At 62.5% G+C, this 27,446-nt stretch overlaps 1 protein-coding gene across 4 annotated transcripts; it reads right to left on the reverse strand.

Annotated features, from left to right (window-relative positions):
- On the reverse strand, nt 1-27,446 carry TMEM201 (transmembrane protein 201). 4 transcript variants are annotated; one of them, XR_009607108.3, is made up of 12 exons: nt 27,186-27,446; nt 19,923-20,043; nt 19,247-19,441; nt 17,886-18,062; nt 16,007-16,356; nt 15,213-15,416; nt 9,680-9,912; nt 5,667-5,738; nt 4,818-5,117; nt 3,851-3,988; nt 2,816-2,965; nt 2,355-2,459 (listed from the first exon to the last, which is right to left on the reverse strand). XR_009607108.3 is itself a non-coding variant. In XM_060622285.3 (11 exons), the coding sequence occupies exons 1-11, from the start codon at nt 27,296-27,298 to the stop codon at nt 2,943-2,945; spliced, it is 1,926 nt and encodes a 641-aa protein (XP_060478268.1). In that variant the 5' UTR covers nt 27,299-27,446; the 3' UTR covers nt 1-2,942. The 4 variants fall into 4 exon arrangements, 2 of the variants coding, with proteins under 2 accessions (XP_060478268.1, XP_060478267.1); XR_009607107.3 differs by having other exon boundaries at nt 2,380-2,459; nt 2,758-2,965; XM_060622285.3 differs by having other exon boundaries at nt 1-2,965.

The raw sequence follows: 27,446 nt of genomic DNA on the forward strand, positions 1-27,446 counted from the left end.
CTGTAGCTCTGGGGTCAAGTTGGGGACTGCTGGTTAAGATGGGCTTTTCTGCGGCGACAGTCAGCACTTTCTGCCAGAGCCCTTGCTCATGCGGTCCTTGGCTCCCTGCTCAGCAAGCTTCTGGTCGCCCCTCCTGGGCAGGCCTGCCCTGCACAGCTGGTCTCCCGTTCAAATCCCTGAGCCTTCCAGGGGCGGCACGCTGCACTCACATCCCCGCCAGCAGCCCCAGGACCCCACCCTCAACGCTGTACTGAAGGCAGGAGTGAACTGACTTCCAAGGGCAGCCAGGACGCTTCCCCCAGGTCTGAGCCGCCCAGTGAACAGAACAGACGAGACGGACTAAGGTATAGTTCAAAGGTTGGTATCTTTTTTGGTTTCTTTTTTTTTTTTTTTTTTTTTTGCTTTTGTAAAGAAAAATAAGGTTGTGTTTTTTGTTTGAAAGAAAACATAAGTAAGCCCCCCTCCCCACTTGGCCTCTCCCCGGCCCCTGCGGGGTGTGGGGACCGGCGGTCCCGGGCGGGAGGGGCCGAGGAGAGGAGAGGGCACTCTTGGGGCTTCCTCAGAGCCACAGAGGAAGGGTACTAGGGAATGGAGTTTGGCTTTGTTAGGCAAAAAAGAAAATTTAAAAACTTGGATACACGTGCCCACTATACAAATGGGGGCCAAGAAGCACCATCTTCGAGTTGGAATCATCTCTGGCAGCTGGACTCAGGGTCCTGGTGCGGCCCCTGGCCCCCCCACCCCCCACGTCCTGGGGCGGGGGGCAGGGCGGGACACAGCTCTCAGGACAGGAGCGGGGGGAAGAGGAGCGAGGGAAAGTCAGAGCGACTCCTTCCCCACATGATAAAAAAAATCACTAAAAAAGCACCCAAGGCTTAAAAAAACGAAACCTCCCTGGCAGGGAGAACTGGGGGCATCCTGCTTACCAGCAAAATGCCTTACCTGGCAAAAATGTGTAGAAAAATAAAATTAAACTTTATCCCTGAATGATAAAGACCCTTCCTCTTGCCCTCACCACCACCACCCGCCCCCAAGTCTCAGGATTCACCAAGGCTGCCAATTCCTCCCCGGGTGCACATGCCTGTGTAAGACACAGGCTGCCGGTACCTGTGTGTGAGGCCCCGGGTGGCAGGGGCTGCGGGGCTCGGACGGCCACATGCACACACACACTCCCTCCTCACAGCAGTGGGGGGGGTTCCCTGTGCCAGACCAAGGGCCCTCCTTCCTCCTCTCGGGGACAGGACAGGACCCCGGCACGGGTGGGGAGGGGAGGGGGCCGGGCTGTAGGAGCAGCGGCAGGGCCTGAGGGGGCGGCGGAGTGGGAAGGAATGAGAGCTCAGGTGGCCTGGAAACCGAGGCCACACGGAGCCCATGGAGGCAGCAGAACGAAAGGGAGAAAAGTAGGGTCTCAGGGGCTGAGAGGGGCCAGGCTCATGGCGGGGCAGGGGCAGGGCAGGGAGTGGTCTCACTGGAGACTTGCAGGCTGACGGGGCCCGTCCTGCAGTGCAGGCCGGGGGCTTGAGCAAGGCCCCTGTGGGTGGTGCGCGAGGGAGGGGCCCAGAAGCGCAGGCCTGGAAGTGGGGCAGGGTGGGCCCTGGGTAGTGTTCTCGGGGTAACGGGCCGCTGCCCGGGAAGGTCACGAGAGGTAATAAAATAGGGGCACAAGCGGGCAGAAGGGAGGCTGGCCGGGGGCAGCAGGGTGCTTACACTGGAACTCCGAAGGGCCCTGGCCCGGGGACCCCAAGTACCCACCTGCCCACCCAGGAGAGCCAGGGGGCTGGTAGAACGGGGGGAGACACGGGCAGGTGATGCCCATCCTCAAGGGGGCCTGCCCAAGGGGTCTGTTCTTCACCGGGCAGGGTCGAGAGCAAATGACACAGGGACCATCCCTCCACCCTCCCCCACCCCCCGCCAGGGAAGCCGAGGCAGCCGCAGAGGGACGGGGAGATACAGTACGAGATGCGGGCACAGCCCCGCAGCACAGGGTCCAGAGGCGGCCAGCTCCCGCTGTAGCTACAGTAGTGGCACTCCCGCCGGGCGGGCCGGGTGGCAGGGAGGGGACCGCAGGGCCCCACGGCCCCTCGGGGATCCCTGGCTTCAGGATCAGGGTCAGCACCAAACACAACTGATCTCGGCCAAGGAGACGGGCAGGGAGGAGAGTGACCGCACGGACACGCTCAGCCCTGCGGTCGGCCAGGTGAGGTGCAGGGGTCCCGGAGGCAGGACCGGCCCAGCGAGGTCAAAGGCCCTGGCGAGGATGGCGGAGCCCCTCAGGGGGGCTCTGAGGCCGGCAGTGGTGAAAGCAGCGTGCACCTGGGCGTCTCCAGGCCCCTCCGGGCGCTGGGGGCCGCGGACCGCGGGTCAGCGCAGGACCTGGTACAGGTAGGCCGAAGTGAAGAGAACGTTGGCAGCCAAGCTCACGGCCAGGAGGCCCCGGACCAGGGAGGGCCCAACGCGACCTTTGAGAGAGAGAGTGAAGAGACCCGGTTAAAGGGTCCCCGTGCAGCAGCCCACCGGCCCAGCCCACCGGCAATGCAGCTGTGGGGCCCGAGGCCCTGCTCCCAGGAGCCTCCCTGCCCAGAAAGACCCCTGAATCTAGGGTCAGTGGGCCTAGTCCTGCCTCCCGGAAGGCACCTCGTCTCCTGAGCCCGTGCTACCAGGCGAGGACTGGGTGTGCTGTACTCGTATCCCATGAGGGGGCCTGGGGGCATGACCCCACTTTACAGACAGAAAAGAGACACTTTAGAGGAGCAGTACCCTGCCCAGGCTTCCGGACCGGGGTTCCCGCCCCAGGTCTGTGCTCTGGGGACAGCACCCATTTCCTGTCGGCTCCAAAGACAGGGAACCATCTTTGCAGAAAGACTCCCCTCGTGACTGTCCATCCATCTTCTCCACACGCGTGTCCCCTGGGGACACCGGCAGTTGTGCTGGCCTCTGGGTGCTCACAGCGTGCCTGGTGCTTTACCTGGAACCAGGATTTGACCTCATACTGTGCCTGCAGCCCCCGCACTAGCCCCGCGGTGCGCCAGGCTCTCTGGCCAGCGTCTTCCCCCCGTATTTGTGCTGGCGCAGAGGAGCCACTGCCCACACAGGGCAATGGGGACTTGAAACGTGGCAGGAAGAGCCGAGGACCTAGGTCTTTACTGTTACGCAATGTTAACGCTGGTAAATGTAAACAGCTCCCAGGGCACCTGGGTGGCTCAGTCTGTTAAGCGTCCGACTTCGGCTCAGGTCATGATCTTGCAGTCTGAGTTCGAGCCCCCTGTTGGGCTCTGCACCGACAGCTCAGAGCCTGGAGCCTGGTGTCTCCCTCTCTCTCTGCCCCTCCCCTGCTTGCACTCTGTCTCTGCCTCTCTCTCAAAAATAAATAAACATTGGGGCGCCTGGGTGGCTCAGCCAGTTGAGCGTCCGACTTTGGCTCAAGTCATGATCTCATGCCTCGTGAGTTCGAGCCCCACGTCGGGCTCTGTGCTGACAGCTTGGAGCCCGGAGCCTGCTTCGGATTCTGTGTCTCCCTCTCTCTCTGCCCCTCCTCTGTCTCATGCTGTGTCTCTCTCTGTCTCAAAAATAAACAAAAACATTAAAAAAAAAATAAAAAAAAATTTTTTCTTAAACGTAAACAGCTCCCTGTGACCTTCCGCTGATGGGGCCTGATCCCAGGGTGGCCACGTTGTACGCCGGGCGGTAGCTGGACCTAGAAGGCGCTGCGTGGGTTATCTAGTTGCCCTCTGCCACTCGAGGGCCCTGGAGGGCTTTCTCTCTCAGGGTCCCAGACGGACCAGATGACCGCAGCTGCGGACCCACAGCCCCTCCGCCCCTCCCCCGCCCCCCTCCCAATCGGAGCACAGACCTTTCCAGGCGGCGGCCTCCTCCACGCACCCCTGGGTGGTGGTGTCCACCACGCAGGTGGATGACTGAGAGGAATCATCCTCCTTCTTGATGGAGCGGCTGCTGCAGGCACTGCCTCTTTCTGGCATCGACCTCATGTCTGCAGAGAGAAGAGGTGTCTCAGCGGGTGCTCACGGCTCACCCCCAGGCAGAGACGTGGGCCAGCTCTACCTCCAATCCCAGGACAGTCCTCAGATGTGGCCAGCCGTGCCCGTCCCAGCCCACCTGCCCTACCCCGGGCAAGGGGAGGCCGGGTCCTCGTTCATATCCCGGCTACGTGGCTGCCGCGAAGGGAGCTGGTTATAGATGTGCAGCAGCCAACTCGGTCGCCAACAGGCGGACGGCGGCCACAAGGAGGCTTCTGGGGGCACAGGGTGGGGCAAGGGGTGGCAGAGGCTGGGACCGGGATCTCAACCCATCCTTCCACCTGTCTGGCCAGTGTTCACACCCGCTGTGGCCGGGCCTTCCGACATTGTAAGAGACACAGGAAATCCACATGTTAACGTGAAAGTTCAAAATTTTAAACGCCGAAGCCTAATTTTAAAAATTTAAAGATGCTTTACAGAACAACATCACTTGAGCACAACAAAAACATCTGTGACCAGACAGATGCAGCCCAGCACGGTATCACGCGCTTTTGACCCATCCCAAGGAACAAAGGACCCTCAAGGTCAATTGCAAAAGAAGAAAATAAAATCAGCCAACGGAGGGCCACGTCCTGGAGCGTTCAAGGTCACCAGAAGCCAGGCCGGGAGCGTCTGGAGCTTGGGAAGAGTGGCTGCACACGCTCGGTAAGAGCAAGGACAGACCCCGTGTGGCCGCCTGCAAGGCCGTCCCAGCGCCGCACACGATCACAGGCGCCGTCACGGCCCTGCTGGGCTCTCCCACCTCCTGGGAGGGTGGCCAGGGGGTGGGGGGGGTGCTCGTACCCACAGTGAGCTTCGTGTCCTGCGCCGGCGATCTCTGTGGGACGTGCGGCGGCTCAATGGGGAAGAGGCTGCCGTTGTGGGGCGAGTGTTCGTCTGAGCTGCTGGGGGTGTTGGGGCCCTCCCCGGGGGGCGACGGGAACAGCAGCAGCTTCTGCCCCTTCAGGTTGAGCCGGGCCGGGCTGATGAGGGGCCTGCGGTGGCGCAGAGAGCCAGAGCTGGAGGCCACGGAGCCGGCCACGGAGGGCGCCGGGGAAGGGAGTGGGGACGAGGCACAGCATCCCGACAGGAGAGAGAAGTAATCTGGAGGGCAGGAGGAAGGCAGAAACGACGGCTTACGGTAGGAATGAAAACAAGGTTGAATGTTTGCTACGGGCACCTTTATCCCTGATACGGCTGCGTGGTTCCCGGTGCTTTTCCTCTGTTAACCGGAGAGGAAAGATGAGGCTGTACCAAAACTTGGGGACAGAGGGGAGCCTGCCAGGAGCTGAGGGAAGGGAGGGGATCTCGGACCCTTAGCCGCGTCCCCCTGCCCCGAGGGCACTGACTTAATTACGGTCAGCTAACTCAGCTAATCCCGAGTGTGGTCTCCATCAGTCATCACTGATAAGGGTGACAGCATTATAGCTAATCCTAGAAACCACCACGCCCGTTTCACAGAAGAGGAAACTAGAGGAAACTGAGGCACAGGGCTGTTGGTCACTTGCCCAGGGCTGCAGAGCTGGGAGGCACAGGACTGAGACTCGAACACAGAACCCCGTGGGACCCCCAAAGCTCATGTTTAACCAGGCTGCCGTCCCATCCCACAGGATGCTCTGGGGACCCTGGCCCACACTTCCCTGTCCTCCTTACCTGGAACAGGAACCTCTCCAGATCGAGACACCTGAGACGGTGGGCGGCTCCCACTGAACAGATACCCTGAGTCTAGAGAGGAAACAGAAGGGGGACAGGTCAGGCCCGTGGTAATGACAGCCACCCACCCTCTCCATTCTCCAGCCCCCGTTCTGCTGACATCCAGCCTTTGTCACTGAGGCCGAACTTTCTCGAAAACACAAGCTCTCAACAGACTCCCTGAACTACTGTTAGAGATCCGCTTGGCCTGCTCTCGTTTCAGGGATAAAGAAACCGACACCCACCCTCTCCCCCCGTAGCCTGCTCTTTCTGGGGTCTTGCCCCTCCACTACCCTGTGCCTGCCGGCCTGCACTGCCCCTCAGGGAACACTGAACACGCTGCTCTTCCTCAGTCATGTGCACCCCAAGGGCAGAGACTACGCCCCACGTACCCTGCGTTCCCCCAGCGCTTAGCCGAGAGCTGAGTGTGGAAAGATCCAGCGACCACCGTGTGCCATCACGAGCAACTGCTGTTCCACCACCCTTGGGGCTCTGAGGGCCCCTTGGTCACAGCACGCTGCCTGCCCCTTCCCCCCGCCCCTTCCCCCATAAGGCCCAGGGACACAGATTCAGGCCAACCCATGTGTCTGGCTAAGGGTGGTCACGTGGCCCAAGCACAGAGTCCTTTCCAGGACTGGTTGTACGGATGCTAGGAGAGCAGTCTCTTTGCTGGGTGTGAGCTGTAGGGACGCAGGGATGAGCCTGCATCAGGGAGGTGCAGGGGCGAGTAGGGCGAGAAAGAGAGACACAGGAAAGCAGAACCTGGCCCAGTGCCTGAGCCCCAGACCACCAGTGCCTCCTGGTTACCTGAGCCAAGGAGCTGCAGAAATCTTCGTTAACGCCCCCCGGCAGTGGAGACCCTGGGGTCCCTCCGACCACTGAACGTTCCGAGACCAGCCTGTGTCCACAGAATTGCCCTGCTGCCCCTGGGGCGGGGCTGCTCCCGAGTCCCCTTGCCTCACACCTCACAGGGCAACAGGGAGACCGTGGGTCCTCCACGGTGGGTGGGATGCCACCCACCCCTCCCAAGGGGTCTGAAATGGAAGCTCCTCAGCTCTGCTGCCCTGGTGGGTGAGCACAGAGGTCCTCCCAGGAGTGTCGGGCCCAGGGCAGGGCTGCTCCTGACGCCCCAGGCATCTCCCCTCTCCACATTCTACTCAAGAGCCACCGGGGACAGAGAAGGACGCCTCTGCTCAGGGGAAACGAGGAAAGCCATCCTACTATCAACTTGGGGTACAAGCAAAATGGCCTTTGGCCACCTTGGAGGAGCTAAGCCTCTGGTCGTTGCTGTTACGGGTGTTCTCATCCCATACTAACACCAGCAGCCGTGTCTGCTGAGGCTTTGTTCTAGAAGCTTCCCTGATATGCCTACCTCAGCCCGGAGGCACGGCCGTCCATATTAGACCCTCCCAGGGTCACCGGCTGGGGGCCTGCTTGGCTGCTCCCGGCTGTTGGCTCCTGGCACTTGGCTGCCACATCAGGTGCTCACAACCACCCCGTGACATGTGTATTATCACCAAGCCTGGCTTACAGCTGGGCAAGTCTGAGCCCCCTCATTTTGCCCCCGTCAGACTGGCAGCTGCTAGGCTTTTCTCCAGAGGGAGGGGCGGTGGGGATGCGCCTCAGTTTCTCAACCCTGTGTCTGCTCTACAGGGAACAGGAGGAGCAGGAAGGTGCCTCTCGGAGGTCCGGTCCCTGCCTTGCACCCTGTGGACATTAACTGGTCTTTTTTTTTTTTTTTTTTTTTTTTTTTAAAGTAGGCTCCACATTCAGCGTGCGGCTTGAACTCACGACACGGAGATCAAGAGTTGCATGCTCTACTGACTGAGCCAGCCAGGTGCCCCAGTTATTTCATTTTTTTTTTAAATGTTTATTTATTTTTGAGACAGAGAAAGACAGAGCGTGAATGGGGGAGGGTCACAGAGAGAAAGAGACACAGAATCCGAAGCAGGCTCCAGGCTCCGAGACGTCAGCACAGAGCCCAATGCGGGGCTCGAACTCAAGAACCGTGAGATCATGAGCTGGGCCGAAGTTGGATGCTCAACCAACTGAGCCACCCAGGCGCCCCTCCTTTTTTAAAGAGCAAAAACCAAGGGGTGCCTGGGTGGCTCAGTCGGTTAAGCGTCTGACTCTTGATTTCAGCTCAAGTCATGATCTCGAGGTTCATGAGTTCGAGCCCTGTGTCAGGATCTCTGTGCTGACAGTGTGGAGCCTGCTTGGAATCTCCCTCTCCCTCTCTCTCAGCCTCTCCCCTGCTCACGCTAGCTCTCAAAATAAGTAAATATTTAAAAAAAATTCTTTACATAAAGAGCAAAACGAGACTGCTGTCCTCTGCAGTTGGCACCTCTCTCCCCAAGAGGGCCCTCAGAGGGCTCTGGCAGGATCTGAACCCAGCTAGTCCCACAGAGTCCTGGGAGCTTGGGCCCCTGTCCCCACCTTGGGCCCCTTTAGCCCCATCCCCACCTGAAGGCCTGATGGAGAGTTCTAGAGAACACTCCGGGGAAAGGGCTCAGCTGCTGGGCCTCCCGGGTTCCCACACCCAGGGAGTTTCACGGTCGCCCCCACACCCCTAGATGCCGTTCACAAAGAGCCCACAGAGGTCCCACCAGCTCCAGGGCCACAGGCAGGGGGTCAGGAACTCTGCTGGATGACCATTCCCAGAGGAGGAGTCAGCTCGTGTCTGGTTACACAGAACTATCTGGAGTCCAGGCATCTGGACTCAGGGCAATCCCACCTTGGATCCTACCCACCATCTGAGCCGTTCCTCCTGCGGTACGACCCACCCCCATCCGGGAGGCCGCTGACCTGCACGTGACAGGGCCAGGAACCTGAGCTCAGGCACAAAGCTCAGCTCCAAGCTGCAGGGGGACCCTGGGCAAGTCACGGGGGTAAGAAACGGGAGCTCAGAGGGGCACCTGACTGGAGCTGGAGCCCCCAACCTGGCCGAGCTGCCGAGGGGCTCAAAGGAGACCCTGGCCGCAGGTCACCGAGCCCGTTCTTTTGTTTTTTGTTTTTCAATGTTTACTTTTGAGAGAGAGAGACAGAGTGCGAGTGGGGATGAGGCAGAGAGACAGGGAGACACAGAATCCGAAGCGGGCTCCGGGCTCCGAGCTGTGAGCACAGAGCACGACACGGGGCTGGAACCCACGAACCGTGGGAGATCACGACCTGAGCGGAAGTCGGACGCTCAACTGACTGAGCCACCCAGGCGCCCCTACCAACCCTGCTCTAACCCAGATGCCGCCCATATTCTTGGAGGCTGGGATACTTCCTCACGGCGGCTTCCACCCCCAAAGCTGCTACCCCGGGAGCCAGGCATCAGGACCCACCCGGAGGAAGAGGCAAGCCCGGTCTGGCCAAGTGGCTTCCCAAAGAGCTGAGGGCGACGAGGAAAGAAAAACTGGATTTGATTTGCAACGGACTTCCCAGGAAGATTCCACCAGAGAAGGCGAAGGAGACAGAGGGTCTTGAGACAAGGACCAGGTGGGTCTCAGCCACACCAGAGCCCACGTGCAGCCAGCGCTCGATAAATGCGGCGGACCCGAGCCACCCCCGGCCCTCTGGGTCACACCAAAAGGCTAGGGGCAAATCTTCCAGCCCCCAGGGTCTCAGAACAACGGCAGCAACAATAACAGCGGGAATGGTGGGAAGAGACAGCCCCCAACGTGTGTGTGGACGTCGACCGGGTGCCCGCTGCCCTTCCAGGAACCTTACACGCGTCACCTCACTTGCCCCAGACACCCCCGGGGCAGGTTCTACTCTACCACTGCCCTCGTTTTCTTTGAGGGCAACTGAGGCTCACGGCGGTGAAGACCCTTCACCGGAGGCAGCCGCTGAGCGGGATGCAGTGGGGTTTGACCCCAGCTCTGCCCGTCTCTACAGCAGGAGCTCTAACCACCTCCCGCCCCCAGCCCACCCCGTGCCCGGTGGGCGCCCCCGTGTCCCCCGCCTGCCCACGCTGGAGCGCCTCTTACCTGCCCGAGTCAGGGAGGGTATGGTCCCCAGCGAGAGGGCCCGGCTGAGGCGGCCCGGCAGCGAGGAGGGCGAGGCCCGTCGAGGCGAGCGGAACAGCTGCTGGCTGGCGAGCGGCAGGAAGCCGGGCGGCGTGGGGATGAACAGAGACGGCGGAGGGCCGGTGGCGCTCGGGCAGGGCACGGCCAGGCCGGGGCTCGTGGGGAAAAGGCCGGCCGAGTCTCTCGGGAAACACCTGCGGGAGCCCGTCGGGCGCGGGAGAGAAGAGGAGGGTCAGCCCCGGGAGGCCCTGGAGGCGGCCTCCACACAGGTCCCGTCCCCTCTCCCCTGGTGCCAGGCGGGGCCGGAGTCGGGGTCCCAGGGAGGCGTGCGTTAGTTGAAGCGGAGGAGCGGCTCGACCACAGTCACGCCATTAGGAGCGGGTGGCTGGGAGGTGCCAGCGTGACCCACCCCTCCCGGCATGCCCCCTCGGGTCCCACTCAGCCTCACAGCAAACTAGCTCCACTACGAGTCTCGGGATTAAAGTGACACTGTCGCCCTTGCCAACCTCATGCCGACCCTTCGCCTTGAAGCAAGAACGCCCGACCCCCGCGCCAGGCGCTCAGTAAAAGGCCAAACCTCGGGCTCCCCCTCGCCACTCTGTGCTCCGTGCCCAGAGCCTCCTGACAGGACGGCTGAGCTCAAGGCGCCCCCTGCTCCCTGGGGCCGGCCTCTGGGAACCCCACTGCTGCTCTCTGGTCTGGGACGCTCCTCTAAAGCCCCTTGCGGAGCGGAGGGGGTGGGGGCGGCCAGGCTGGGGACTCCCCGGGGAAGAGCTCTTGCGGGACGCAAGCCTAACTCCAGCTTAGAGAAGACCTGTCAACGATCGCAAGGCTGCCCAAAAGACGGAAGGTGACAGTGTCTCTTTAACTCGAGAATGGGACAGATCACACGATGGGACCCGGTGGCCCCAAAAGCCAGAATGTCAACCATGCTTCTGATTAAGGCAACCGATTATGGGGGGGGGGGGGGGGGGGGGGGGGCGGGACGGAGGCAGTTAATACATTAGTCCGCCGTCTGGACGGAGCTGGGGGAGGTCCAGCCTTACCTCAGTGCCAAGGGACAATTGGGGCCATGGACAATGTGCCGATGGAGCGGCAGGCTGGCTCAGGCCCTGCAGCAGAGCCGGGGGCCTAAGGGACCCGCCCTGTGCCCATCACGACCACACTCTCAGGGCGCTGTTAGCCACACTCCACTCCACTGACTTGCTCGCTACTTCTCACCCCCATCCCCTTAAACACCCCTTACTACGAGGCAAGTGTGGGGTCTGCTGCTGCCCTCCTAGAGAATCATGGGACCTTTTCATGCCTTCCGGGAGCACCAGGAGACCACCTGGATGTCAGAACCAAGGGCAGGGCCCTGCATTTGGGGGACATGGGGAAACCGAGGCAGGAACTCATCAAGCCAATCACCAGAAGGGTCTGGACAACCCCAGGCTGGACGTGCCCGCACTCCACATGCTGACTTTGTCCTGCCCAAGCTTGTCTGACACCTCCCTCCCCACCCCCACAACAGCTGGGATAGAGTCTGCCTTTTAACAGAGAACAGGATTTTGTGTCGTCATTTGCAGAGCAGCGATGCCGTACGGCAGAATGGCGCCACCACCTCGGGGATTAGCTGGGGGCGGAAGGGACACTGAACTCACTGAAGATGCCCTGGGACCGTTGGCCAACTTGCTCTGATCACGTGTGAAGCCGTCCCCTGCCAGGGCCTGCACCTCCCGGAGGATGCAACGGGGGCAGGGCTCGCCAGAGCCCGTCGGGCAGGCGGTAGGACCCTGCGCCGGGCTTCCCGCCCCCGCCCCCGCCGCCCACCCCCGGTAACCGGCGAGTGAGGGGAGAGGCTCCAAGGTGGGCTGTGGGGTCCAGAAGTGGTCAGCTGGGCCCGGGAGAGGCTTCCAGCGTCTTTCCGGCTCTTCCCTGCTTTTCCCGGATCCTGCTCACACCTGGGGCCGCCACCCCAGTGCTTAAAGCTCAGTCTCTCATCCATCTGGCACAGGTGCTGTTCCCAATCTCTGATCCCACTAAGAACGGTGGCACCGAGCAGGAGACAGTTCTTTGGTCTGACCCCTCTTGCCGTGACACGCGGTGACATCGGTCAACCAGCAGATCCTCATTAAGTGCCAAGCGAGCTCCCATCGTGGCTCTGTGGCGGACGGTCCCTGGGAACCTCCCGTAAAAGAGCCCAATCTCTGCCAGGCTTCGGAGAGCTCACAAGTATCGAAGCTTCCTCTGGCAAGGCTCCCTCCTCCCTCCCCCACCCCGACCACCCTGCACCCACGCACCCCGTCTCAGAGAGGCACTCAGCCCTGAGTCCGAATCTACGTCCACTGGGATGGACGGGTTCCGGGACAGGCCAGGAGGTTGTACCGTGTCCCATCTGACACTGAGGGGGCTGTCTGGTCCTTTTCGACCCAATCCCAGTCCGAGACGGGAGCAGAAGGAGAGAGAGAACTACATTTTACGTAGCCGTTTATTGAGACGGAGGAAAAGACGACCCAGCAGGGCACGTGAGGGCAGCCAGGCCCGGAGCCGCCCGATGCCCACGGCGCCAGCACCCAAATCTGACCCCCCGTGGGCATGCCTGTACCCCCGAGTCCCCTGCCCCCGGCACAGAAACCTCTGAAGGAACGTGAAAGAAAAAACAAAAAAGACATGGTACCTGACGGCCGCCGGTGAAAGCAGAGTCCCGGAGGCATTTATTGAAAATACAGCATGAAAAACAAGACATCTACGGCCAGGAGTTACGGTTACAGCAAGCGTCACCGGCCAATCGTCCACGGTTCTACTACACGACCAGAGGGCAAGACACTGCGCAACAGTCACGGACAGAAGACACACGGGCTCCTCCCGGGCAGGTGCGTCGAGGCGGTGGCTCAGCCCGTGGCGGGGACCCCGGACGCCGAGGGAGAGGACAGCCGGGGGGGGCCTCCCTCGCGTCTTGGAGACGGTCACCCCGACCCCAGGCGGTCTGACAGTCGTCCCCAGTGGAGGGGACAGAGGTCCTCGGTAGGGGCAACACACTTCCAGTTAATAAGCCATGATCCCAGTGATGCCTGCACTTCCTCAGCTGTTGCCAGTAACATCAGAAGGTGCTGGGAATATGCTCCAGGTCATGAACTTTAAAGGACAGACACGTAATTTTAAAAAGTCACACAAAACTCTAAAAAGCGCAGGAAGCCTCCCTCCTACGAGGCTCGGCTCACGAGGGCGTCTTTCCGTCCCCGGAGAGGGCAGGAGAGACATCTGCTCGGCAGGGGCTCCTGGCCAGCACGAGAGCCGGTTATGGTTATTATAAATAATTTAACTTAAATACACACATACACACAGATGTCCTGCTTCTACTCAACGCCAAGAAAAGCAGTAATTAGCATCACGCCATCAGTTTCCTTGAGAACAGGGGATCCACACAAGAGGGTGGCTCTGCCGTCAGACCAGCAGTTCTCCGCCCGGTACCTGCCGCCTCCTCTCCCCCCCCCTCAGGCAGGCTGACTGGGGGAGAAGGGACAGGCGGACGGGCAGTCCCCCCCACCGCCCCGGCCCAGCAGGGTCTGCCAGTCACCTAGCGCCTCGCCCTCTACAGAGAACAAGCAGAGCCCAGCCAGGCAGGGCCCTGACTGAGGCCACGCGGCTAAGGGGGCCGCTCCAGACCCATCCGGATGCCAGGCTGGGCGTGAGTGGTGTGGGCTGGCTTCTTAGGGCCCCAGGAACACGAGGACCATGACGGTGGGGCTCAGGCCCCATGAGGGGCCCGTCGGGCTGTTAGTTGGTGGCCCCTTGCCGAGTGTGACCCTCACACGCATGGAGTCTGCCTCTGTCCTCCCCAGGCTCTGATGTGTTGTAAAGGGGAGAGCACGGGGTCACTCCTGGAGGGAGACTTATACTCAGAGTGACGAGTGGCAGGGCACCCCGGCTCTGGAAGGATCTGGGGCCCAATGTGGGGTCAGCAGAGGGCAGAATGCCTGGATGGAGACAGCCTTGGGCCGCCTGCTGCCAGGGCGGGTGGGGGGCGGGGGCACTCGGAGACAGTGCCCCGGGCTAAGTGCTTCCTCGCACATACCCACATCAAGGTCAGCATTCAAAGACCCTGGAGAGAGGCCCACCTTGCATTTCACAGATGGTAACCGGAGACTGGGAAGAGCAGGGGCCCGGCCGGGACCACACAGCTACTGAGTAGCAGCCCTGTTCCCCTGGAGCGGTGACTCTGGGTCAGCACTGTCCCTACCCTCCCGCCTGACCCACAGAAAGGAAAGTGCTTCACAGGGAAGCACAAGGCAGGAGGCCCGGCACCCTCCACGAGGGGCTCCAGGGGTCAGGAGGGTGGTGACAGGCCAGAGAGGGACAAGGTGACAAATGACCTGCTGCCATGTGTGTCGCTCTTGGGCCCTTGCCCTGTGCTGCCCATAGGGAGCGAGAACTTTCCCCAGGCATCCCGTGGGGGCGAGCGGAGGAGACGGGACATACCAGGCGTGGGGTGGGGGAGCAGGCCGAGGGCACTCGGGTCTCCACCGCCAGCCAGCGAGGGCAGCCTTGGCTCAGGAGGCCTCACCCCAGCCCCTGCAGTCCTGCCTTTTCAGGGGAGAGCCAGGCGCGTCTCAGAAGAGGGAGCAGCGCATGCGTGCCCTGGTTCCGTCTGGCCCCCAGCAGCGCCCAAATCACAGACGAGTAAGACTGCTCAGAACTCCAGCTGGGCGAACCCCCCCACGGCCTGGCTGCTAAGACGCTTGCTGACCACAGGGCCAGCGGGCCTCTCTACGGCCCACTGCGAGGAGAGCCTCGCCCCACACACCCGTGGCCAGTCTGGACCCAAGAACTGTGTTCTCTGTTCCCAGGGCAGGAGGCTGAGGGACAATGGGTCTCAGGAAGGTCTTGGAGGAGGAACCGAGCTATGAATCCTGGGGGGGCAGCGGTGGCGAGCCCTGTGTCCTCTTGGGTCCCCGGCTCTGTGAGGGCTGGCTGGACAGTGGGCAGGACCGGAAGGACAGACCGAGGAAGTGACGTGGAGACAGGGTGGGGGGCTCTGCTCTGGCCCCTGCTCAACAGCACCCGCCCACGCCCAGCAGCCCGAGTAGTCAGGCCACACGGCAAGGGCCCGGCCCGCAGCCACTGTCACCAGCCCCTGAGATGGGGCAAAGTGAGAGGAGCAGCAGGCAGCAGGGACCTGACCCCCACCGCCCGCTCAGGACCGGGGCGTGGCCTCTTTGCACTGCCAGCCAAGGCCCCCGGTCAGAGGCAGGTCGCGTGGGCCACCCGCGTCCCAGTTTGGGGGCAGCGATGGGCTCTTTGGCCAGAGAGGTGCGGCAGCGGTGGGTGGCTCTAGGGCACTTGGGGAGTGGGCGGGGAGGGTGGCTTGCTGGTGCTGGAAAGCACGGGGGGGGCTCTAGGCTGGGCGGGGGCAAGAGTGAGGCAGGTGACAAAGACGCAAGTCACAGGGGCCCTGCTCTGGGCCCGTCCGTCCGTCTGTCCTCCCCCCCGCAGTCACTGCTGCTTCTCTGACCTTCGGGGCCGGAACCTCCGCGTGCCTGTCGCCTTCCTTGTGGCCACGGCCGCCGTGAAGCCCACCAGGCAGCACAGGGATGTGGTGCTGAACTTGAGCGTCTCCAGCCAGCCGGGCGAGGCGGCCTGTAGGTACTGCTCCGCCAGGTGCAGCCCCAGCAGCAGGGCCCACAGGCAGGTGGAGAAGGCGTCGATCCTGCGGAGCCTGTGGGGCAGAGTGGGGGCGGCGGTGAGGGCCCCCAGCAGCAGGACAAGAACCCCCCTCCCTCCTGTGTCCACTCCCCCCCCAACCCGGCTCGGAGGACAGAGTCCAGGGCCAAGAGGAGAGCGGGGAGCCTCGGACTCCCACTTCAACACCTCCACGCTGCACGGCTGAGCAGCTCAGTTCCTCCCGGTCTATACGACCGAACCTCCCTCAGAAGCACTGAGCCGACACGGATGCCGCTCATTACAGGGTCTGCAACCGCACAGGGGGCACAAGGGCCCCACCGGACCCCCGACGACCGCAGAGGCAGGTGACTGTCATCACCCGAGGGGGACGAAAGCACGCCACGAGGCCCAAGCGCACAGCGGTGAGGGGCGGGCTGGCTCTGGGTGCCACCACTCCCTCTCAGGCAGGCCACCTGCCTTCCTCTCGCCCCTCAGACTCCCAGCTGCCGGGGAAGAGAGACCGTGTCTGGCTCCAGCCACACCGCGGAGCCTAGCGCGTGGCCGTGTGCCCAGCAGAGCCTCTCGGCTTCAACCCGGGCGCGTGTCCTCCCACCGAGTCCCGGCCCTGCGCGGCCCCACACGCACCTGATGCGGCCGGCCAGCAGCATGGCCAGCAGGCAGGTGAGCAGGCCCAGGGCCACGACGCCCATCTGGTGGCTCTGCCCGAAGGCCCAGGCCTCCCGCAGCTTCTCTGCCGCGTGCTCGGGCAGCAGACCCAGCAGCTGCTGCCAGCCGTCGACCCCGGGGGCAGTGCCGTTGTCAGGTGTGGCCGAGCCGTTGCCACCAGGCGGCAGGGCCGGGGGCAGGGTGGCCTCTGGGGCGAAGGGGTTGCTGGTGCCACAGAACGCGATGGTCAGCAGGAAGGTGCAGGCCAGGAAGGCGAGGGCGCGGAGCGCAATGACCTGGACCGGGGCCTTCGCCGCGGAGGAGAAGCTCTGAGGGAGAAAGACCGGTCGGAGGGGTGGCCAGAGCCGCCGACAGCCATTCCCGGTGCCCACTCTGCACGAGGGCCTGGCCAGCGCCCCCGAGCGCCCGCCGAAGAGTCCGCCTGGTTCCTGATGGTCAGAGGCGGCGTCTTCCTCACGCCTTAAACCCTTACGTAATCCCAGCTTGGTCTCTAGGTTTCCTGCTGGGTTTCACTCATCTGCCTCCTTTCTTGGCCTTCACCCGCTGGGGAAGTCACCCCGGCCGGCAGGGGACTGCTCTACCACGCTCTTCAGAGAAACCCTTTTGGTGGTAGGGTGATCGGGTTTCTTTCAAATAAGTTTTTTAATCATTTCATCAAGTTCTCATCAGAAATTCCTATTGTGATTTTGAGTGGAATTGCAATAAACAGAGAAGAGAACTCCGGCCAAACTGAAGTTAAAAAAACCCAGTCAAAAAGACACAAAAAACGAGTTGTTTGGTCTAGGAACACCGTGGTGAGGGGGGAAGCTGAAGGTCAGCGTCCTGCTGTGCAAAACCGGCCGTGCGGGCCGGTGGTGCGGGCCGGTGGTGTGGCCTCGCGGTCAGGGGCCTGGCGCTCAGACTGGAAACCACATGCCAGCTGGACACAGAGCACATCTGGGCAGGAACGTCTCTGGCAGGGGATGGTTTTTACTTCTAAATCCACTTGCTACTACCTCAGGCTTTTTGAAATTTTTTTAACGTTTTATTTATTTTTGAGAGACAGAGCACGAGTGGGGGAGGGGCAGAGAGCGAGGGAGACACAGAATCTACAGCCTACTACCTCAGGTTTTTTAAACCAGAACGTTCCATTAACCAAGTATAGTGATAATTTAAAAGTTTTTGGCCAGGTAGTCTTGGGTTCAAATCTTGGCGTCCAGCCCTCTGCAAGTTCTGGAACTCTGAGTCTGGCTTCCACAGCTGTAAATGGGAGTCACAGGGCCTCGGGGGGTATCCACCACGAAGGGTGCTGGGGGGAGCGCGTGCCTGTGTCGGGGAAGTGCCCGGGTCCGATAGGACCCTCACAACCCCTGGCTCAAGCGCCCAAATACACATGTATTGGGGCATCTGGGTGGCCCAGTTGGTTAAGCTTCTAACTTTGGCTCAGTCATGATCTCGTGTCTGTGGGTTCGAGCCCCGCCTCGGGCCCTGTGCTGACAGCTCGGAGCCTGGAGCCTGATTCGGATTCTGTGTCTCCCTCTCTCTCTGCCCCTCCCCCACTCATGCTCTGTCTCTCTCTCTCAAAAATAAATAAACATTAAAAAATTTGAAAAAACATATGTGCGTATTACAACACTGACCCACTCTTCTTGGGATACCTGCTCAGGCCAGTGGCACGAAGGGGCCTGTGAACAGCTGGGAGAGGGGTCCCGGGGGAAGGCTACTGCCTCCAGGAGAAGGGTCTCGGCTCTGAAGAGCTGCCTACAGTCTCGGGGGGCTCGGCCCCCCAGCAGGGGTTTCCTGCACAAAACCAAGGGCCGTGACTCCCCAAACGCCCCACGGGGTGCCTTGTTCCAACCTGCGTGTGGGTCTGGTCGGCTTCCCGGCGCTTGAACTGGTGGCTGAGCAGCAGGGCACGCAGCTGGCGGTTCTGGTGCTTGATGTAGTACTCGACAGCCGCCTGGCAGGGCCGGCACAGCTTGTACATCTGCTCCAGGTGGTGCCGATACACCTCGATCTCCTCGTCATACCTGCCCTGCGGGGGGGACGACAGAGGATCAGGGTCCTGGGGGGGGGGGGGGGGGGGGCCACGGGGGCTGCTCGTGTCGAGCAGGTCAGATCTGGGTTCACTTACGAGGGCGGTGACCACGACTAAGTCGTGCCCACTCGCAACCTGCTTCCTCCGTGCCCTACAGGACCGGTGGCCTCCTACTGCCTGCGGCGATGTTGGCCACGGGGGGTGAGGCCTGGCGCAGAAGCCGACACACAGCGGGGGCCCAGAGGTGACAGGAGCCACTCTAGCCGAGTCCTGTTGCCGCACAGGATGCACCCGGAGGCCAGGAGCTCGGGATGCGGTCCCTGCTTCAGGTTCCGCTCCTGGGTCCCAAGAGCTCCAGCAGGGCAGGTGAGCCAAGGGAGAACCCAGCTCTGGGTGGACGCTACTTAGATGGAGGCAGAGGCCAAGGGTCCAGAAAACACTAGGGAACCAAGGGCTTCAGTGGGAGCCGAAGGGTTCTTTGGGCTCCAGGAATATTTCAGAAGATTCGAGTCCCACACCCCCTTCTCCCAGAGAGGCAGCAACACACCTCTCCTTCCCTGTTGCCAGGGGAGCCGAACATTTCAGTCTGCAGTGGCCAGGAGAGTTATCAGTCTGATCTCTGGCTGGGACTGCATGTGCCACAAAAGCTTCTCTGCTTGCCAAACTGCACACGCCTTCCCTTCTTTATGCAGGTTCCCGGTCTCCCCCTGCCTCCTCCCCTCCCGGCGGGATCATGGGAAAGCCACAGTCTCTGGGCCTCAGCCGGGCTCTTCTCCCGCGGTCAGGGAACCCCCGGGCCGGGCGAGGCCTGGCGGGGGCCGAACTCCTAACACCAGGCTGCTCACCTATCTTCCTCTCCCCGGAACTGCAGGGCAAACTGCCTGCCCGGCCAGTGGACAAGACGGACTCAGGGACGCGGACAGGACTGGTCCAAGAGGGCCCGCGTGGGGCGCCCAAGGACCCGACCTCCCCCTGCCCCGGGACACGCCCCTCTGGCAGGCACTGGGGTTTCTACGACAACGTCCCGGGCTTGGAGCCCCGGGGCAGCAGCAAACGCGAGACGGAGGGAGGGCGAGAAGTGTGTTCCAACGGGGACGGGGACGGAAGAAATAACACACCCGGAACGTGGGGCCGGCGCGGGAGGGGGAGGGGGCCGGGGCCCCGCCTCGTGCCCACCTCACCTCGTCACGCGGCGCGAAGGCGGCCAGCTGCTTGATCTTGGTGGTCTGGTGGTGGCTGCACCTGCGGCACAGCAGCACCTGGCTGCTCACCCACTGCTGCGGCTGCGCGGGGGGGCGGGGCCCCGGCACGCTGCTCACCACGTGGTTCAGGTGCTCCAGGTACTGGGCGGGGATCGGCTTGTTGTAGTCGCCGTTCTGGGGGTGGGAGGGGACGGAGTCAGCAGCGGGGAGAGAGACTCAGGAGAGCCGCCACGGATGCCCCGTCCGGCAACACCCCGGGGGGAAGTGGCGGCGGATCCCAAACACCCCCTTTCTTTACAAGCAGCGGCGGAAGACTTTCTTTTAAAGCAGCTTCACGGGGAGCCCGACAGGCAAGACGCCGCGAGTGCGGCCTGCCGCCTCCCTCGGAATCCTGCCCGTGGGCCGGCCGCCTGTGTTTGTGTTTTCAGGTCTGCACCACCTGGCAGAGCAGGGCCGCTGCAAGGACAGCCCGCAAAACCGAAAACACGATCTGGCCTCTGCAGAAAGCCTGCCGACCCCTGGTGTAAGGCAAAGCGGTGGATGGGCCTCAGAGCCGGAAACATCTCGGTCTGAACCCTGATCCGCTGCTTTTCGGGGCAGGGACACTGGACAAGCTGCCTGGGCCCCCGGCCCCGCCGGCCCCACCCGGCCGTACCTCCTGGAAGCCGTTGTACTGCTCGCAGTGCGGACAGTCCCAGCAGTTGCGGTTCCCGTACGGCACCACCGTGTCCTGGTTGCAGAACCAGCAGTTGACGATGGTGTGCGTCGGCTTCATCCTGTGGACGAGGACACGGTGAGGTCAGCCGGGAGGGCGCCGCCACCCGTGCTATGGGGACCAGAGAAAGCATGGGAAGTAGGACGGGGGACCCGGAGCTGAAGACGCCGCAGCCGCGAGAAGTGACAAGGCGAGGGGCTGGGCTGCAGGTTGAGTGCTGGCCAGAAGGACCTGCAGGGAGGCCGAGGCGGGGACAGCGTCTCCTCAGGCCTCCAGGCGAAGCCTGGCCTCCTCCCTCCCAGCGCCGGGGGACAGCTGAAGACGCACCAGATACCATGGCACCAGCCCCTGGTATCCTGGGGCTCAGGCATGGGGGCAACGCGGACCAGAACCTGCCAGGCCACAGGGCCGAGAGTGACCAGGCTCGAGGACCGCCCTCCCAAGGCCCGCAGACCTCCTGAGCCTGTCCCTGGGCTGTGCAAACAGTGCTCCTCAGGGAGTTTGCAGACGGCAGGAGCCTCCTGTGCTCCAAAGATGAAAAAAAAACCCCAAGAGGGTAAGGTCAAGGAGGCTGAGGGGCAGGGACTAGGGACAGCTGCTCAGACTGGAGCCAACCCTCTCTGCTGGAGGGATAGGGCAGGCAATCCACAGTGGCCCTCGTTGGCCACACATGTGGTGACAGGTGGGGGCTGTAGGATAATCCCGGCCCAGACACTGGGGGATCTGTGCTCTGGGCCCCTCCACCCACCTCACTGGCTGCAGGGTGGAGTGAGGGGGAGGGAGGAGGGGGAGTACAGCAACTGCCCAACAAACGCCTCCAGTCCCAGGGATCTAGAAACAATGCAGGCAATGGGTGGCAATTGCTTGAGCCCTGGGGTCCCGGCCTCATGGCTCCTAATCCCCCTTGTCGTCCCCCAGAGGCCACCTCCAAATCTGGGGCGCTGCCTGGGCCCCCAACGTACTGGGCAGCCGCACCACACGTGTCGCATGACCCCAGGAGCCTGGCTCTGCCAGCCTCTAGATGTGAGCCCCAGGAGGCTCCTCCTCTCCCAGCCTGGCCCGCCCCTGCAAAACGCGAGCGGTCACACAACCTGTGCGTCCATGTGTTACAACCATCCACTGACACGAGACACGTAAAGGTGCTGTGCGACACAAAGGGTCACTCTGTCACCCTCCTGTCCCCGGGCTTGTCAGGGCCTCAAAGGAAGCTCCTGACACCGCAGCTGCCTCCTGGCCGTGCCCCTCCATCATCCCCCACTGAGCACGGGCAGGTTATGAGGGTTGTCCGGGCCTCAGTCTTAACCACCTGCCAACCGGGCACAAGAGCGTGTCAAGGATGGGAAGTAATGCCAGTCTAAATGCCCAGTAAGTGGTAGTTATAGTCAGAAGGGGAGTGGGGAGAGGAGGATATGCATCCAGGCGCCGCAAGGAGGAGCCCCAGGGTCCACAGAGGGCACCCTGGATCACCCCCAGCAACCACAGCGGCACACTCCCTGCCCCTGCTCAGGCCAAAGCCCTCATGAGGGACTAGGGACCGCCGCGTCTCGTCAACAGCAAGAGGCCAGAGCAAAGCCTGGCCACGGCAGCAGTGGGCAGTGTGGCACTGTGGTCACGGTTTTGTGGTGTGGCCTTCTGCGGAAACGCATCTGCCTCCCGGAACCTCCCCTTCTTTATCTGGCCAATGGAGATAATGATGAGCCTTGCCCCGAAGGGAGGCTGCTGAGAGGGTAAACCAGGGAATTTAGGAAAGTGCTGAGCCCGGCAGGTGCTTGGCACAAGGCAAGCTGACGGCGTCCCTGGGCTCCACGCTAAGAGCAGTGGAAGGCGGCGCCAGGCAAGGTGAGAGGCGGGGAGACCCGCTCTGCCTGGATGCTGGCACTTTGGCTTTCTCTTTGTGATCTGCACCTGCTTTACAGGCTTCTTTGCCATAGCGCGGCGGGGAGGCGGGGGGCACGTCCCAGTGAGTGACGATGCAGGGTGAGAAACCTCTCACCTGACCCCCGGCTCCCTCCATTCTCACCACGGGCCTCCTCGACATCCCTCCGCGACACACTCAGCCTCTGGAGAGAAGCCAAGCAGAGGAGCTGGAGGTCTGAGAATAAAGAGAGAGCTGGGCAGGAGATAAAGACGCAGGGCCCAGGAACCCATGCAGGCCGTCAGGACCTGTGGCTCTGGGCCCAGGGAGCCCCCGGAGCCCCTCCTGCCCCAGGAAGCCATCCTTTCCACTCTGAACCTCCAGCCCTGTTGCTCAGGAAACGAGCCTGGCCTGGAAGCGGGTGGCAGGAAGGGGAGGCAGGGGATTAGCTCTGGTCCCGGGGGCCAGTGGCTCTAGCTTGTCACTCTCAGCCCGTGGTAATCCCTGCCCAGGGTGGCGATGAGGGTGGGGAAGTGGGGGGGGGGGGGGTCCACGGGCCACCGAGTCCTCCCCCACAGTTCCTGCGCAGCCAGCCCTGAAAGGGTCCGGGGCCTGGAGCGGCGGACGGGCCAGCGAGCGCTCGGACGCCGGGCCCGAGTCGGCTCCCCCACCAGCGACGCCTCTCCTCGGGCTCCGCGCGTGAGACACGACCTGGGCTGCGCCCACCTCCACCTCTACCTGTACCAGGCCTCACACGGGAGGGTGGGGTCTGTTCTGAGCCAGCTTAGCGCTGGTCCTGCTCTTGCTCAGGAGGTCCCCCCAGGTCCCTTCATAACATCTCCAAAGCGCTTCTCCCCCAGCCACCAACCCCCAGTCCAGGGAGGTTCTCGGACGCACCGCTCCGAGCCGGGGAGGAGTTCTGAGGTAACAAGACGGCACATCCCTGTGACACAGGCAAGACTGAGACGGTCCCCGGCCAGGCGGCCTTGGGGGGAAGGTTGGGCCCCGGCAGGTGGGCGGCCAGGAGGATCTGGAAGGGTTCACCCAGCTTCTGCCGCCCGCGTGCTGAGCTCCCCGGCTCTGCTGGAGCCAGAGGAGACCCGAAGCGGCCAGGAGCAGGGTGGGCCCCTTGGGAGGGGAAAGGGGCAGCTACGTGCTCTGGACCCACCCCTCCGCAGGTCCCAAACACACCCCACCCCGACCACGGTATTGCCCCATCAGCCCCGACGCGCATTTGGTTAAAACAAAAGCTCGTGCCCGGGCATCCTGCCATCTCCTACAGATGGGGGCAGGGGTGTCTGCTGTAGGAGGGAGCCCGCCATCGGAGGGATGCGGCTTTAGGTCCCGGGCGCCTGCTGTGAGCCCAGCACGGTACCGCACGGAGGAGACACAGGGATGGGGCTTAATCCCTATCCGAGGGGGTTTCGAGTCTGGGGAAGACTGTCGTGTCAATGTTCCCACCAGGCCGTGAGAAGTACCCAGCCTCCCAGGAGGGGCCTGGCATATATATAGCTTCTGACCCTGGGCACCGTGCATCAGCTGGGTGGGGTCTGGAAGACCGTCTCTAGGAGAGTCAGGATGGTTCCCTCAGGAATCAGGAGGTTAGCCTCTCGAAGGGCCCCAAGAGGACAGCCCAGGACAGCCTCACAGGTGAGGGGGTCCTTGCTGGACCCCCAGGAGGCTCCTCACTTGCTCCTCTGTGCCTTGAATGGACAACACACGTGACCCTGCCCACCAAGCAGGTGTCTCCCGGGCTGCGGCACCAGCAGCGCCGAAAAGCTACTTGGTGTCAGAGCGCCTGGGTGGCTCAGGTGGTTAAGTGTCCGACTCGCGATCTGGGCTCAGGTCACGATCTCACAGTTTGTGACTTCGAGCTCCGCCGTCAGCACAGAGGGATTCTCTCTCCCCCTCTCTCTGCCCCTTCTCTACTCACTCTCGCTCTCTCTCAAAATAAATAAACTTAAAAAAAGAAAAAAAAGGCAACTTGGTGTCGCCCGGGGCCTCCGAGGCCTCACACCCAGCCTCAAGGCAAACCTCAGGGAGATCCACGGCAGTCCTGCCGACACAAGACAGCCCCCGGGGCCACCTCTCCCAGGGGAGACCTGGCCTGGAGACGGCCGAATGCCCTCCTTCCCCTCGGCGCAACCTGTGATTACGGAGCACACGCCAGGTGTCTGAGAGCCAGAAACAGGCACAGCTCTCCACTTCTGATCTGGACACGAGGACAAGAACAGCAACTTCGCGGGGCAGCTGGTGACAGATGTCACAGGAAAGGCCAACAAGCAGAGCATTTGCCATCATCCTGAAGAATGGTCAGCAGGGCAAAGTGAGCAGGTGGCATTCAAACAGACGGGACTGCTAGGCCCAGAGGGGAGGGGACACCCCGCAGGGTTCCAGGGAGCGGGCCCCGCAGCCGCAGCCGGCGTGCGGTTCCATGAGTGTGGCCAGAGGTGGGCGGGAAATGGGGACTCTGGGGGCCAGGAAGAGGCTCTGCTACTTAACCCAGGAGGCCGCTCTCTTCGGTCTCCAAACACCAGTGGACAATGCAATAAACACCACGGGAGGGGAGGCCCCTGAGGCCCTGAGCAGACAGGAGCTGGCACGAGATGGACCCTGGACACAACGCTGAGCCCCAGAGTCCAGAGGTGGGGGGTCTGGGGTGGGGGAGGCCCCAGGAGCCATCATGACCACCTGGAGGCAGGGCCAGCAAGCCCACGGAAGTGTAAGTCGGGCTCCCACCCCACGCTGACAGTGCTGGCCTCCCGCGTGTGCCCAGCGAGTGTGGGGCCTGGTTAGGAGCTGAAGGGCTAGAGTGGATCTGCTGCCTTTTGTTGTTGTTTGTTTTTTAATATTTTTAAAAGTTTATTTACTTGGAGAGAGAGGGAGAGAGAGAGAGGGCGAAAGTGGGGAGAGGCAAAGAGAGAGGGAGACGGAAAACCCCAAGCAGGCTCAAGGCCATCAGCGCAGAGCTCGACGTGGGGCTCGAACCCATGAGATCATGACCCGAGGCGAAATCAAGAGTCGGGACACTTAACCAACTGAGCCACCCAGGCATCCCTTTGGATCTGCTGTTTAACAGTCGGGCACTGGAGGACAGGAGCCCAACTCCTCCAAGCCCTGGTTTCCTCATCTGGAGAATGGGTTTCTCGAGGTAGCGGTGTGCAGGTGCCTCCGCGGGTCGTCAGCAGTGAGTTACTGATGATAATCTGGGAAAGACTGCGGCGTTGGGAGGGCTGCAGCCCTTTGGGGAGGGAACTGGCCTCTCCCCCAGGCTCGGGGGGGGGGGGGCAGTCTTCCCTCTATATCCCTCTGTCATCTCCGCCACTGCTGAGCCCACGAACACCCACCTGGCCAAGTCACTTTCCAGAAACAACTCTCACATGACCTCCCGAGGGTCATTCAAAACCCATGTGCGGCCAAAGCCAACGCTCCCCAGTCACAGCGTTCTCCCTGCCGGAGGGAGAAGGGCTCAGTCTCTGCAAGCCTGTCTTGCCTGTGAATCGTGACAGTGGCCAATTTATGACGCCCAGACAAAAGCCAATGCTTTCTGAAAATCTCAGAGCATCCTGGGAAAGGTCTGGTCCTTCTCAGCCCAACCAAGAGGTCCCGATGCCACACCGTGACACCCTGGTGTCGTGCCGCTGGAGTGAAAGGCCTTCCAGGTACCCTCGGGGCTCCCCTCGGAACCAGCTTGGCCAGCACTGCACCAAGTCTCCAGACTCCCAGGGAGGAAAAGCCGTGGCTGCTGGCCCGGGCGGGGAGACAGCACCCCTGAGAACAATCATAGCAGCTCGAGGGACGCTGAGCAAACCCAGTCAAAATTCAGCCACACGGAACACAACTGAAGCCTGGCCCAGGCCCTGATCCTTAGCGCAACACGCCCCATCCCAGCGTAACTGGGAGGCAGCGGCGTCCGGGAGACAAACCGGGCCCTGGCCTCTGCTCTGCTGTCCACATGCCCCGGGAAGCAGAGCAAATGGCCACCTGCCTCTGCACTTCAGCTCCCTTGCATAAAATGACCACTCTGAACCCGCTGGCCGCGCTTCCAGAAACTGGGCAGCGACTGGGACACTGGGAGACGTGGGGTGTCAGAGGCCCCCTTGGGAGCTCCTTCAATCCCAGCTATCTTCCCCTGGGAGGCCACCCCCTCCTCCGCCTGCCAGTCTGGCTCATCCTGCAGATGCAGCTGATGTCCCTCCTACCCTTCCTCCTCCAGGAAGCCTGTGACTCAGTCACCCTCACTTCTCTCTCCCTTGGGTGAGAAGCAGTACATAGGGGTGATTAAGGAAGAACAGCCAGACTGCCCAGGTTCAAATCCCAGCTCTAGCCGCTTGCTACATGACCGCAGGCAAGTTCCTTCTCTTCTTTCACCTCATAACCGAGCTCTGCAGGTCCCTTGCAGATCCCATTCTGTCCCCAGAACGTTCGCACAACCCCACCTTTTCCCCCCTGTCCTCCGAGAGCCTGGATCAGATGGGGAAACAGCTGGGCTGCTCCCGAGGCCCTGCCGAAGCAGGAGGCCACTAAGCTTTTTAATCCCTGATCTTGGGGGCCCCATCAGAGAGGCCAGCTCTGAATATGGGGGTCAGCATGATCTCTGAGCCCTGCCAAGGGCTGGGGCAACTATCGAACCAGCTCAGCTCAGCAGCAGCCCCAGCCCATTTAAGAGTATCAGGCTTTCCAGCTCTTGGGGGCAGTATCGCCCAGGGGTTAGGAATACAGGCTCCAGGGCCAGGCTTCGGGTTCACACGGTGGCTCTTGTAATTAGTGGCAATTTAGCTCTTTTGTCCCTCAGCTTCCTTCTCTAGAGGGAGCAAGGGGTTGTGACTCTGACCGGGCCCCCGAGGAATCAGAACAACGCCTGAGACCGCGTATGCAGACCAGAAAGTGCCGGCTAGTGCCCTGCCACCCCAAAGCGCGCCCGAGGAGCAGGAAGCTGGGCTGAAGGTGGAAAACCGCGCAGTCCGATCTCCGCTGGAATCTCCCGCGGGTGTCGGGCGCCGAGGTGGGCGTGGGGCGGCCCTGCAGATCGCGCGGCTCGGCAGGCACGCGTCTCCGTGGGGGAGGAAGTTTGTAACCCACGCGCTGGCTGTCGTCGTCCGCCCCGCATTCCTGGGATCCCCCGGGCCCACCCCTCCACCCCGGCCGCTTCCCGACCCCAGATTCCAAAGCCGGCCCCCACCCCGGGGACGCAAGCGTGCAGAACGGGTCTCCGCGCGGGGGCACGCGGGCCGGGCCCCCACCCCCACGCCGCGGCCTCGCGGGTAGGGAGGCGCCGTGCGGCCCCGGAGCCGGCCGGGGCGGGCGGCGGGCGGCGGGTCGAGGCCGCGTGGGCCGCGCGCACTCACCTCCGCGCGATCCGGTAGAGCAGCACGCCGGCCGCGGCGCACGCCGTGACCCCCAGGCCGCCGGCCAGGCCGGCCGTGGGGCAACGGGCCAGGAGCGCGCTCACTCCCTCCATGGCTCCCCGCGCGGGCTGCGGGCGGCGGGCGGCGGGCCGTGGGCCGCTGGGTGGGGGGAGGCCGATGGCCGCGGGCCGCAGGCGGGACGCGGGGCGGCGGCGCGCGCCTGCTCGCGCCGTGACCTTCGCCGCTTTGTAGCCGGCGCGG

This window comes from Panthera onca, chromosome C1 (assembly GCF_046562875.1).
Source record: "Panthera onca isolate mPanOnc1 chromosome C1, mPanOnc1 haplotype 2, whole genome shotgun sequence".
In the NCBI taxonomy this organism is placed as follows: domain Eukaryota; kingdom Metazoa; phylum Chordata; class Mammalia; order Carnivora; family Felidae; genus Panthera; species Panthera onca.